General features: G+C 33.4%; 1 protein-coding gene and 1 pseudogene across 1 annotated transcript in view; both read right to left on the bottom strand.

Annotated features, from left to right (window-relative positions):
* The window catches only part of LOC149570514 (mitotic checkpoint protein BUB3.1-like), a 59,243-nt gene extending 57,347 nt beyond the window's left edge, over positions 1-1,896 (bottom strand). Inside the window, exons 1-2 of the mRNA XM_089823112.1 lie at positions 1,464-1,896; positions 1,196-1,326 (exon numbers count right to left, since the gene is read on the bottom strand). Coding sequence (XP_089679238.1) covers positions 1,196-1,326; positions 1,464-1,604 — 272 coding nt within the window. The 5' untranslated portion in view covers positions 1,605-1,896. The remainder of the gene's footprint in view (positions 1-1,195; positions 1,327-1,463) is intronic.
* Positions 1,897-6,039: 4,143 nt separating this feature from the next.
* Positions 6,040-14,283, bottom strand: part of LOC149570513 (cellulose synthase-like protein H1) — a 34,460-nt pseudogene continuing 26,216 nt past the window's right edge.

Raw genomic sequence — 14,283 nt, 5'->3', positions numbered from 1 at the left:
GATCACGTCATATCATGATGTAACAACTGAACTAGCCCATGCAACACCACCCTTCATCATATGTTTTTGATATACACCCTTCAACATATGTTACATCAAGTTTCGAAGACAAAGACACCAAAGAGAAAGCTATTAAAAATATGAGAAATTTTAAAATATAGGAAATTTTGAATATTTGTATTAGTTTATTGATGAGGCATTCAGTTTATATATTATAGAAAGTTAAAACTTAATGCATAACATTAGAGTTTTGAACTGAGATTTTACATGAGAGACAGTTGACACACAAATTAACAAAATTTTGTAACTTTCAGTCTCAAAGTCCACATATATATTTTATAAAAATTACAGCAAATGCCCAATCACTACAAGTTTCAACTCCAAATATAATCAAACCCAAAAGAAACAAAAAATAACCAGCAACATAGACAGATTGTTATGCAGTGTCAAGAATATAACATATTTTTTATTTTATCTTCTTTATAATCAGCATATTCTACATTCGAACAACAGAAATTACATCCTTTAAAAATGATTAGCAGCCTATGTTCCACAAAAGCAAGGCTATGTTACTGGGTTCTCTAATCAATAGCACATCATATTGTGATTAAATCTAGGCTCCAAGAAGATTCAGATAAGAATATTCTCGTGTCGAACCCCTTGAATATGCAAAACCCAAAGCATCAAATGGCTTTTCTATAAGCAGAATATGTAACTCCTCGAATCTTTATAAATACATCAAGTCCACCTACGTGTTTGACTTTCTAAATACATCAACCGGTGACAACATACCTTGTCTTGTCACACAACCTCTGCTGTCTTGCATACGTGGCATCATTCATTTTCACAAATAACACTTTGCCTTGCATTGTGTGGTCAAGCCGCCAGTAATCAAGGGGAACCTCGTGACTAACAAGGACTCTAAACTTAGCCATTTCGACCCTAAATTCGGCTAATTGAAGATCTAAAATCCTGGATTCGATTATTTGAAAACTTCAAATTATGAATTCAGAATTCAAAAACCTCGTATCATTAATTCAGCTACTTGGAGATGTAAAACCCTACATTCGGGTTTTTGAAGACGTGATCATGAGGACCTCAAATGCGGAGGTTCAGAGTATTCAGAATCCAAAGCATTAAATGAGACTAAAACAATATAGGAGCAACGAAAAAAGGAAAAGTAAACACAGCATACCTTCTAACAGTGTGGTCGGCGCTTCCGCTAAATCCAGAGGCATCGTCATGGAAGCAGCAATCCAGAACAGCGCCCCCGTGTTGAAACTGTCCCTTCAACAAATTTGTACTGGCATCGTATAACCTTACCCTCTGTTTCAACAGAGAAAAGTCACCATACCAAACAGTTTTGCAGAACCTAAAACATAAATCACCCTCACTCTCGGGACTCGAAACTTCTAAAGTTTTCAAACAGAATTTTCTAGAACTTTTCAGAAACATGGGGTTACCCTATCCCACGAGGACACAAGCAAGTGATCGCTGTGGTTGGAAAAGCGCAGATTTGAGATGCCGTCTGTGGGAGGATTCGACAGCTCACGTCCAGAACCGGCTACCACTCCTGCAGGGGCTGCAGCCGTTGCTCCCATCATTGTGTTGCTCAGGTTATGAGTGACCCTGCGTTCTTCCGACCAATACTTTTCTTCTTTTGTTCTGGAAGCGATTCGATACTTCGACCGTTGAATAAAATGTAACGAGATTGGAACGAACGAATAGATATTTACAACAGCAGAGCGTTGGAATTTAAACAACACTCGTGCTGATAAGGAAATTCAAAGATAGATCGGCACAAATGGCGGGGCAGAAAGCGATTTGAACTGCTCCCAGCAACATATCAAACGTTAAACGTAATTTAACGAGGGAATTTGATGGTCTTATTCGCCTTTTAAAAAATTAATTTATAAACTAGCACTTGTACATGTAGGTCTAAGGTTATGTGATTGTTAAATCATAAATATTTATGGTCTTATTCGCCTTTTAAATAAATTTATAAACTAGCACTTGTACATGTAGGTCTAAGGTTATGCTGATTGTTAAATCATAAATATTTAGACATGACAATATTTTTTCAAAAAGATCGCAATATGACATGTGAGTTGATTCATACTGGTCCTTTCCTCTTTGGATTCAAAGGGAGAGTATTTTGTTCGTCATTGTTGTTTTTGTTTTCATCGTCTATTACTTATCTTATCTTGATCACTATATGAATTTTTCAGCTACATATCAAATATTTACCTGTAATATTTTATTTGCAAAAATGACTGAGTTACAACCAGAATGGCGGAGGTACAAACCAAGACCTATTATCAAGAATAATCTAAATACAAGTATATTGAGCATTTAGGCTTGCAATTAGTTCAATGAACTTTTGTGTCTAATCATTCTTGTCTGGATGTCTTCAACCACTGTAGACTATGGAGGGAGGTATCATCATAAGAAATTGCCTTAAATCTTGACTTTTAGAGAAAGCAAATAAGCTTTAGTAACAACCTAACTCATTTCACCAGCGTAAACTACTAGCCTTTTTTTTTTTGTTAGCTTTCTAGCCTTCCAAACCATTAGAATAGTAGGGACATTGTATTTACTATGCCACTTATTGCATGCTTTCATTCGGATGGCTTGCCAAATTGAAGCCCTCTTCCTAGTGAGCCCTACTAAGTAGTGTAAGGAATTGTCGTAAGGCCTATAGACCACTTCTTTTGGTGAAATAGTTTTCCAAAAATAGGGTCTACTTCGAAATAGCTCTGACAAGTCGCTTATGAGTGCTCTTTACTTTGGATGTATTTGCAACGAAGTGAAAATTAATTATGTACTCCACTGATTCCATCAACTTGAGCTTGCATTAATTGTGTACTTTATAAACATGAAAAATTTGTCAATTACATTATGTAATCAAATGACTACGCAAGATCATCTATCCAATCTTTAGATGCCACCCAAGATTTACTATAGCCTCCTTTCATCATGACAATGCTCCACAAAACTTCACTTCATGAAATTCTCTACAAACTTTAGTCACCAACTGAATATTATTTCTTACTTTAAACCATACATACAAAGTAATAAAGTAATGTTGAACAATAACAATAACCATACACAAAGATAACTCATAACACCATATTTTGTTAACTAGGGAAACCTTGGCCAAGGGAAAACCCTAGTGGGATGATAGGCACTAGATAATATATTGATATATAAGTTCCTTGTTAGAGGATGGACCCTATTACGAGTCAATGAGAAATTCAGTATAAGGAGTCCCTATTAGGAGACTTTGAATCCCTATTAGGAGATTCCAAATATCTTAGCAATTGTGGTACAGTAAATGCAAGATAAGCCCACTACCCAAACATGTACTTCTAATTACAAGAAGAGCTCAATGCCCAAACAAGTAATCAGACTTCTAGAATATGGAAATTTGATGCAGGAGCATCTTGCATGGAAAAATTTATAAATAAATAAATAAATAAATAAAATAAAATAAAATAAAATTCTGGAGGAGAGAGAAAAGTGACGAAAATTAGAGGAGAAATAAAAAAAAAATTTTAAAAGGGAAAAAGGAGAAAAGAAAGGAAAAGAGGATTTTTATTTTCGAGGTGCATAGGTGGCATAATAGAAAAAATAAAAAATAAATGGTTGTCATTCCATTTATCGAGGTGTGTGGGAAGAATTCTAGAAAGTTATGAATATTGTAGAAAGTTTTGGAAGCTGTAGAAAGTTGTGGAAGATGTAGAAGGTTGTGGAAGTTGTAAAAGGTTGTGGAGGAATTCTAGAAGGTTGTGGATAAGTCATGCATGAGGTGGTAAGTGCCTATTTAAGCAAGGCATATGAGCATTTCTAAATCAAGCTCAAAGGGAAGCTCGAGGAGTAGAAGCTCAAGGAGTAGCTTGAGAAGTGGAAGCTCAAGAAGGAGCTCAAGAAATAGAAGCTCAAGGAGTAGAAGCTTGAGAAGTGGAAGCTTGAGAAGTGGAAGCTCAAGAAGAAGGAGAAGCTCAAGGAGAAGCTTTGGAAGGTGTGAAGGCTTCAAGGTGTGAAAGAGAAGGAGAAAGCGAAGAGTGAGTTTTCCTGAGTCTGTAGACAGAGTGTCGAATGTGAAGCAGTTTACAGCAGGATTGTGGTGGAATTGTGAGTGTGTAGACAGAGCGCCGAATGTGAGGCAGTTTACACTTGGATCTTGGATTAAGTTTGTGAGAAGAGCTAGTGACTGCGGTTTAGAAACAAGGAGGTTGCTTGGTGGCTTGCGAGCACAAGTTGAGATCTCAGAGGTTTTTACCAGAGTGTGGATCTGGACTAGCTTAGGGTGGTGTGTACCATCATCAGTGGTATCAAAGCCGTACCTTCATCAAAATTTTCTCAATTTGATCTCGAATCTTGAAATAACTTCACAAACTTCACACTTTCATAAAAGTTTGCATACAATTGCTCAACATAACTTCTTCAAGATAACATGATTACACCCTTAAGTTTGCAAGATGTCCTTTGCATAAATACCATGCCTTTACACAAATTTTTGCTAGGTCGGCTAAGAACAAAATACACTTTTCTAGCTTATAGTAAACATCTAAGATGTCAGCCCTAATTGGACAAGTAATTATTTTGTAAACAAAATAATCCTTTCCTTCAATTATGTTGTCTTGTTTCATCAAAACATGAATATCTCTATTATGTACAGTTTGTACGAACTCTCGAGGTTATGCGTGTCATCATATACATGTATACAATCTCCATCTAACTTTTCTAATCATAATATGGTGTCAGCAACAAGTTATAAACAAAATAATAACCAAATTATATACTTAGACAATTTTTCTATTACCAAAAGCTAAGTATCTTTATTTCTAAGGTTTCCTGTAAAAATGTACATCATGTGTTGGCATAAATGACAATAATTACATATCTCCATTAGCTAATTGTTGACAAAGATGCACCAACTCAACGAATAAAATGGGTGGCTTGAACATCACACACTAAGGTCTAATTGTTAAATAGTCAAAATTGACTTCCTTTTTCAAAGCTTATCTTGTCCTAAAGATGATCTAAATCAAAACACAAAATATATTGTTCATGTCACAACCATATGATGATACCACTAGCTAATAGGTTAATAGTGTGTTTCAATTTGGACAGATAAGATGATATTAATATAAAATGAAATTTAATTAACCTTGGATAGGAATGATTTATGATCTAGAAGACTCATTGCAGGAAGTAAGGCATAGCAAATAACTAGTACTGACCAAACAATCCATAGATATAAATAAGCATAAAGCATCCTTTGCCTCAAGCTAATACCTCTTCTAAGTCCAATGAAAGGACAAAGTTTTCTTACAAATATTTTAAGTAGTCTTGTTGCCTATCTCTTATGTTGAACAAGGGTATTTAGACTAGTGGTTGTTGCACATCTCATGAAAATTGGTTCCCCTGGTTGGACACTAATGGAATGCCAACCTAGATTATGAATCTTCATTTCTATCGTAAAATCCTCAACTGTATATCCATAAATCCATCCCGCCTGCAACTAGTGAAAAGTGAGTTAGCATTTATGCTATAGAAGATTTTTGTGGGTTGCATCAAATATCAAATATATAAGGTGATATGTAAATTTTTGTGTTTGGATTTGATTGTGTATGTTTTCTTAGTATCAATGTTTTGGATCGCGCTTCATGATCCATCATTAGGGTGAGAGAATGCATTGAAAAGTGAAATGAAAAGTGAAATGTATAGACCAAGCGCAACAAAAGGGAAAAAAAAAAGAGGATTAGTCTTCATATTTCACTTTTCCATTCTTGCTTTCTCTTATCCTGACAATGGAATACAAAGTGTGATCCAAAAAATTGATCCTAAAAAAAATACACAATCAAATCCAAAAACAAATATTCACATTTCAAATGGATAGTGGACATCCAATAAGATTAATATAAGATGATGGGCAATCTTTCAGTAGGAATTGTTTTTAAGAAAAAAACAAGGTTATGCATCTTCTACCACTTTGCCCCAAGCAATTTTGGTTTCATAGTAGCAACTAGCAACCTATAAATATTCCTTTGTAATGAGGGAAGGAAGGGTGTAGCTATTGCATGGAATGTCACTTAGTATAACTTGAGCTACTTCAACTAGGGCATGGGATTCTCCAAATGCTTTCCTCAATGCCTCAAATGAACAAGATGATGCAAAGTCTAGAATCTCTGCTTAGGCAACATCATACATGTTATTGATTGAATATTTAAAGGGTTTATTAAAAAAGAAATTATAAGCCTTTTATGAATCACTATTCCAACCACATGTCAACATGCCATATACTGAACCTCAATCTCTAAACCAATTTAATGCCAAAGATTTTTTATTACCTCGTCTTTTCCTTTCACTTCCTTTCCTATGGTGTTGATCAATCTTAGGTGGCAACCCATACAAGCCTTTTCTTCTATGAAAGCAATTGGTTCCTCCATAAAGAGGGCCTTGGAGTGCATTTGATCCTTTCCCAATAGTCTTCGCACACCCAACATCTCCAGTGTTACATCTATGATCATGTAATAACTTAGCCAAAAATGTTATAAAGCTCTTTAATAATCAATTCATAAAAGATAGTAAATTATTTTTTACTTCTGCGAGTATTTTCAACTAGTTTCCAAAGGGATCATCCTTGAGACTTCCATGGAACACTTGATGGAATTGAACAAAACCACATCCTTTCTTTGATTTATATTCAAGGAAAAAACACATAGCATGTTGTATAGCTCTACAATCACTGACATGCATATCACTGTCCAGATTTAGTGTGAAAGGAGCATTTTTCATCAATGTTGAGACTCTTGCCTGAAAACCCAACACCACATCTGATCAGTAAAAAACATGCTAAGAAACAATATATTTTTTCAATACCATCAAAACCTATCATATTTGATAGTACAATATTATATATTCATGTTATTCTTCATAGTTGACATTACTATTAAAATTTGCAAACAACTATTCAAAAACTTTTGCAATCACAATTTATACTAGAAACTCTGTAAATAAGTTCTAGAAAGATAAATAACAAAAATCTACTAACCATGACATTCATGGCACCAGCCTTATAATGATGGCTGACCTTGGGGCGTTTCTCTCTAGCAACATATATCAAGTGGGGTAGAGCATCAACTTTCTTGTCATGAACCATTTTATTTTCATGAATAATTGTACATATAAAGAATTAATAATGTGAGATATTCATCCTTTATAGAAGCTCTTACTATCTTGATTAAAGTGTATACTACCAAAACATAATAAAAATCAATTTAACTTCATACTCTCCTTATTACTTGTACTATACTTCTATGGTTTCTAACATCCAAGCTTCTATACACAAAACCATCAACATTGTGATGAGAAGTGAAATTAGGTGGAACTTGTTTTTCTTCCAATGTTCTACTTATCCTTTTCTTGAAACCTTCATACTCATCCTATGAAATATCATTTAACAATGTTAAGGAGGCATGATGATTTAATAAAACAAGAACTATTGATTTCTGCATTTTAATCAAATCATCATCACCTTCATATCTTGTTATTTTCAGACAAAATCAAGATCATATGACTCATTTTCTTTGGAGAAATACATAAAGGGTGCCCTATTCTTTATTTTGAACTTTCTGCATAATGGTACCCATTTTTTTGGCAAAGCTCAAAGTTTCTACAAGAGAGTAGAAAGTGATGGAAGATGCACCATCACTTGAGATATAACAATTAGATTTTTCTATTGGATAATCAAGTGCAAGAACAGAACTAACTGTATTGGCAGTTATCAATGCAAGCTCCTTGAATGGATATGTTGTAGTGACGATAACATCCACAATAGGAAGCTTGGAAATAGATTCTCCACTATATCTACAAGATAGAAACATAACACAACACCCAAGTTTTTGTAGTGTTTCAAAGAGGAATGAGCATATAAGACCTTCACTCGTAGAGAAATAAGCATATAAGACCTCCACTTTTATGATAATAAAACAAATGTGTAAATGAAAAACATTTATTTCTACCTCTCTGCAAGCCTCTCTGGGTATGTATTATACACAACAAACTTCCATTCCATGTTATGATAGGGCATCCACATGAAAGCAAACCAAAACTCACATGCAAAAGCTATCATCCAAAAATTCTAAGAAAATTTAGAAAATGTTTTGACTCTCAAAGTCACGAGGACAGAGAAGGAGATAATCAATGATCTCATAATTCTTATAGAACAACGAGGAAGATGAAAAACATTTGAAGAATGGAATTGAAGTTTAGAGATGAATTAAGATAATTCCTTAAGGGATGACAAGATGAATCAATCCTCCCTCATGCTCAAATTCTGCCCCATGAAGAAGAGGACCAAGGAAGAAAAGGGATATGCTTTGATAGATCAAAAGATAAAAACATGCCTTCAGTTCACTATAAAAATAAGTCGATCTTGATATAGGATGAATAAAATGATTAAATAAAATATTTTTATTGGCTTAAATAGAATTGTGTACAATTATCATTCGCAACTTAAACATACAACAATAATGTGTAAGCACTATAACAAACCAAAAATATGTGACCTTAACAATATAACATACCGCAAATATGACCTAGCCTAGGGGCATCATGTATTGTCCCTACAAGCATTACATGGAAATGAAATTTTATTTATCTTATTGTTCTAGAGATATCACACATAGTGATTCCATTCCATAACTTTAACAACTTGTTAATAAGGGGCTCAATATACACGTTCATATCTTTAACTTGGTACTTACCTAGTAATTGAATGAACATAAATATTAAATAATTATTATGACCATTTTGATGCACTATTTATAAATTAATTTAGATAAATATTAAATGAAAAAAATACCTGGTACAATCATTGACAACATCATGTGCTCCCTCTTTATGGACATCCAAGGAGGAATGTTATTGTTAATAACAAAACCAGGCCATACTGAGTAAACAGATCTCATATCTCCAAATGGATTGACATCGTCTGTTGCTAATGAAAGCTTGAGATTATGGGATTCTTATTTAAAGTGTGGTCATGTTTTTTCTATGTCTTCAAATGCAGAACCATTCACGGGAATTCACATAATGTCATCTTGACTTATATTACATGCATTGTAATCTATAAATTGTGCCAAGCTAGTGCACCTGAATAATCATTCAAGATGTAGAATAATGAGAATGTGTCAAAGAACCTTGTGAGGTACCTTTTTTTTTATTTGATCTTACTGATATCTGCTAATATGATAATCAGGGCATTCTATTGCAAATTCATGTTGTTTGTGATATAGAATGTGATCATTGGGACATGCATGTATTGAATGATACTTCATTCCAATTTGATTCATAATGGTAGATAATTATCAGTACGAATGAGGTAGAATATTTGATAGTGGTAACAAAAACTCACCTATCAACCTAAAAAAACAAATATGAATTGTTAATATAATGAATAGTAATGGTACGCTAACATTGAAGATGACAAAAATGGTATATCTTAGCATACCTGACATTTCTACATTGGATAAACCATTCATAACCTTCAAGTTCTCCAACAACACTATAGCAGAGAGAAGAATTGTTTGGGAGTCTTGGTATAGGGGCTTGTATGCCTTCTCAAGTATAGGTATATCAAGCCCATCTTCATCATCATTATCAGATGCACTAGTACCATCATCATGATCATCTTCATCAGTTATGCCAATACCATCTTCTTCAATCATGTCCTCTGACACATTATCATTTTCTTTCAAGGGAGCATTATTCCTAGCTTGGATTTTCACACCTCCATGTTCTTCCAATTGGAAATCCACATTCACCAATTGATTAAAATCATGTCCCCCTTCAATGTGACCATGTTGTCTACAACGAATCTGGACTGTTGTTATTAGAATTCTTCAATTCTTTAAGCCCTTACACTTTTTGCAAGGATAATTAAATTGATCAAATTTTCTTCAGAACTAAGATGACAATCTAGTAATTGTCTTGTTATTTTGTTTTGGGTTCTTATTGCCAAGTGTGGTCTTTCTTCACAGGAAATTATATCTAAAAAATTATTGGACATGTCGTACTTAATGTTTATATTTGCACATATGGTTTTGAAAGAAAAAATTGGTATAATTAATGTGTATATATACAAAAATATTGGACATAGTTTACTTAATGTTTATATCTGCACATATCCTTTTGAAAGAAAAATTTGGTTCAATTAATGTGTATATCTACAAAAATATTGGACATGTTGTACCTAATGTTTATATCTACACATATGGTTTTGAAAGAAAAATTTGATCACCTCACTCAAATTCACCCATATTACAATTAATTAAAAGTTGTCTTCTTACAATGCTCTTTGTTAATACCCTCCTTTGTGTCACTTCATTCTTAATTATTCTTGAAGATGTAAATTCTTAAATATTTTTTATTTCATTGGTTTATGAACTTCATCAATAAAACACCTAATTCTTGGTTTTATAGTGTTTTAGTGTTCAATAATGGAAAACATATTTGTTTCACCTTATATTTTCATTTTGTACCATTCCTAAAGGTTTGGTATCAGTTGGTGTTCGTTAAGATTCAAAATGCAAAAAGTTGTCATATTTGACAAGAAATTGTAACTCAAATATCAAGCATTTGTTGTAATGAAGTATAAACAAATATTTTATTTTCTATGAATTACCTATTTACATTATGATAAGACTCATTTCATACCTAATATGTTATTCTTTTTTTTTTGTTTAGCAAGACTTTTAGTGTATGTAAGGAAATGACTCCTATATTTTAGAGTGGTTAATTATATTCTTGCTTTGCAGAAGTGAGACTGCAGAACAAAGTGGAGAGATCCTACTAAAGCCTTCTAATGCACATGTGCCAAGGTATATTAGTAATTGTGGTTTTGGCTAATGAAGAATGCATTTATTGTTTTTGACTCCTTGAGTGAATATTTTTGTTGATGTCTTTTTTATCAAGATTCAACTTGTAGTTTTTTAAGATTATGATTTGATATCTGTAGAAATATTCTAATTTTAGTTGATTTATGATTTTTTTTGTTATAGTGTAGGGGTTGATAGTATCCATTTTGAGTCATCTAGGGAGTCTCACATGCTCACAAGCTCTCAAGCATTGTCAATTATAGAGAGATCATGCTCATAGGCTGTAGTTTTTTTTTTAAATGGAGACAAGCAAACTTGTACAATTGGCTTATATGAGCTCTACTGCATAACCCAACTTTATCCATAGGTAAGCTTCGTGAGTGTTTTTATGTGGCATTCATTTTTTTAATTTTCATCAATGCATAGAATGATGAACATGTGTTTCTATACAACTTTAAGATTAGCGAATGAATTGTCAATTATAATGACATTTGTTTCTAAATAAGAAAATTTATAACTCTGCTTATAAGTGACAAGCTATTGTAGGTAGACATCTTCTCATAGCTTCATAATGCAAGTGAATCATTTCAAACATACATCAGAGATGGGCTAACACAAGTATGATTTGTCACTGATAATTTCACCTAAATAGTTATTTTGATCTGTGAATGCATAGTTTTTCTTGAACTTATTTTTCCTTGATTTTTCTTCTATATAGGTAGAAAAAAATGCAGTAGCTAGAAGGACACACTCAATTATGCCTGTTTCAACACCACCTCATGTAGCATCTAATATATCTTCTCCAAAGTTTCCTCCTCCCTCTCCTCTTAATCCTAAACTATAAATAGCCAAGTTAGAGAAAACACATTCCAACTTGTCTCCTTTTCTAGATAATATTTACAGCAATGGTAGACCTCCATAAGTAACTCTAGATTAGTTAGATATAAAATGGCTTCCCCATTTACGGTCTTGATAAGAAAGAAATGAAAATAATGCTATGTTAGGAGGTATTCTATGCTGAAATTTTTCTTTGATGCAAATGCTTCATTTCTGGTCTAACATGTAGACTTTGTCAAACTAATGTCTTCAACAATGTGCTTTGAAGGCAATATGGCACCTCTTGGAACTTTGGATGCTATTAGAGAGAGAATGAAAGGTATATAGGCAACTGTTGCTACTGGTGTAAATGTAAAAAATGTAACACTGATGTCTTGCTCAAATGGAGCCCTTCCCCCATATTCCTAAACTATTGTATCTCATAAAATAAAATTTCATTTTCAAGAAATGTTTCCTTGGTCTGGGAGTGTTCCTCGGATGGATGAAATATCTTTATCTAGTTTACAAGCTCAAATGGAAAGGCTTAAGAGCGGGGCAATGGAAATGAGTTATGAATGATATAAAGCACAAACATGTTATGAATGTTTCTTGTAAAAAGAGTTCAAAATATTTCAAGTGCTATCGTGGTTATGAAAATGAGTTCATTGCAGTGTATACATGGTGTACACTTGAAAAATATAAATACATAGTAATCAAATTTAAATCTCACTCTATATTGGGGGGTTTGGGCTCAATTTTTTTAATCAGCGAGAGCACTAGAAATGGTACTTATTTGTAAGTTGAGTAATTTGATAGTCCCGTGTGTTTCCAATGGAATATGTAGATCAACAATTTTTTTATTACTTTCCACCTTAGAGTGTTGATCCTACAAGGTTGGGAAGGTTGTATAACAGAGATAATGGTTGAGTTAGAACCTTATGGCAGATGGTAACAACTAAAGTTTGAAATTAATAGGTATACAAATTCATAGATGACGCAATGGGGAATTACTAATTAGTAGTGTGTGTAAACATACTAGGACCACTTGACAAGAAAATCAGTTCTGGCCATGACAATCTATGGCAAACATTATTTGATAGTGACAATGTAATCATGACTTTGAGTCTAAGTAAAAATTAGAAGCAATTTAAATTTCAAAATTAGAGTATCTTTAGGAAATATGATCCATGCTTACAAAAAATCTTTTGATTTAAAACCAAATGAATATATAAACTATTACTATTTTATAGTTGGGGAGTTAAATTTGTGATAATGAAATTAGCCAATAAAAGTAGATAGGAATCTTAAACCAAAGCACTTGGAATGTTGTTTAGGTCCATTAAACACTCCTTCAATCATGTCATCCTCGTGGAAATTCTTATATGAAGAAAATGTCAACCAATTCAAATTACTTAAAGTCGCATATATGAAAAAAGGTCTACCAATCACACTACGGCTGGGTAGTTCTCACTCCACACAAAATCATTTGATCTTAAACCAAATTCAATCAAAGATACTTCAAAATTATAGAATAATATGGGAATTTTGGTGTAAATAAGTATTCACTATTTACACTTTACTTAAGTTTACTTAGGTTAATGCATTATTTTATTATTTATTAGTTTGATACCTAGGAGTTTGCGTACTTTTATGAGTTGTCAAATTGACAACACAGAAGTAAGAAACTCTAATTCAGAACATGGTGTCTACAACATTATTTTTCATGCTACACCTTTGTAGGCTTATCCTCTCATCATCGCACTTACTTCTATGCTTAATAGAGGATAATCCACTTCTGGTGGACATGTGTTTGGTTATAAGACTTATCAGTATGCTAACTCCTAGACATTTTAAAAGCATTCTAGAGGCCTTTATATACAAGCACTCCTAGTGTAATTGTACATGAATTGAATACTATATTGTTATTCTGATCATACTCTAGTTTATTTTGTGCTTGTGCTTGAGTTCCTTGATCTTGGGTGATTTTTCCCTAAGGCAAATTCTTACATGGTATTAGAGCTGAGGGAGATTCTCTTCACATAGCTATTGGAGACCTTGTTGCTTCACCTCTCGAAGGACCCGATTCAGATTCGGAGCATCTGCAAACATTGGGAGCATCTAGAGCCAAAGCAGACCTTGCCATTGTGTCTAGAGCATCAATTCGGTAAAAAATGACTATAAATATGCCTACCTAAGGCTATACTCAAATTTGAGGCCATTTTTTTTTGCAAACCAGAACCTAAAGGCCCGATTTGCAAATTCAGAATGGTCATTTTCAAATCTACTTTATTATTTTTTGGATATGTCATTTTAATTTTCTTTGTATTAATTAGCTATTTTGGAAAAAAAATTCTGGCCTATTAGGCCTGTAGAGAATTTTTTTTGTAGAAACCAAGCAGTGAAACCTTGACACCCGCAGAAAATATTCAGTCACAATGCATTAGAATATTCCTTCCTTCTTACACCACAATTCGACAACTCCACAAAATTCTTGGCAAGCGGACCAACTTTGGGTCAATAACCCAAACCTCGACAGACAGATCACATCACACAATGAATTTACATTCTCCACTGTGGCAGT

The sequence above is a fragment of the Cupressus sempervirens genome, chromosome 3 (genome assembly GCF_028749045.1).
Source record: "Cupressus sempervirens isolate cs-2001-9-10 chromosome 3, ASM2874904v1, whole genome shotgun sequence".
Taxonomy (NCBI): Eukaryota; Viridiplantae; Streptophyta; class Pinopsida; order Cupressales; family Cupressaceae; genus Cupressus; species Cupressus sempervirens.
The sequence above is the reverse complement of the archived record's forward strand: the minus strand, read 5'-3'. Positions and strand labels throughout refer to the sequence as shown.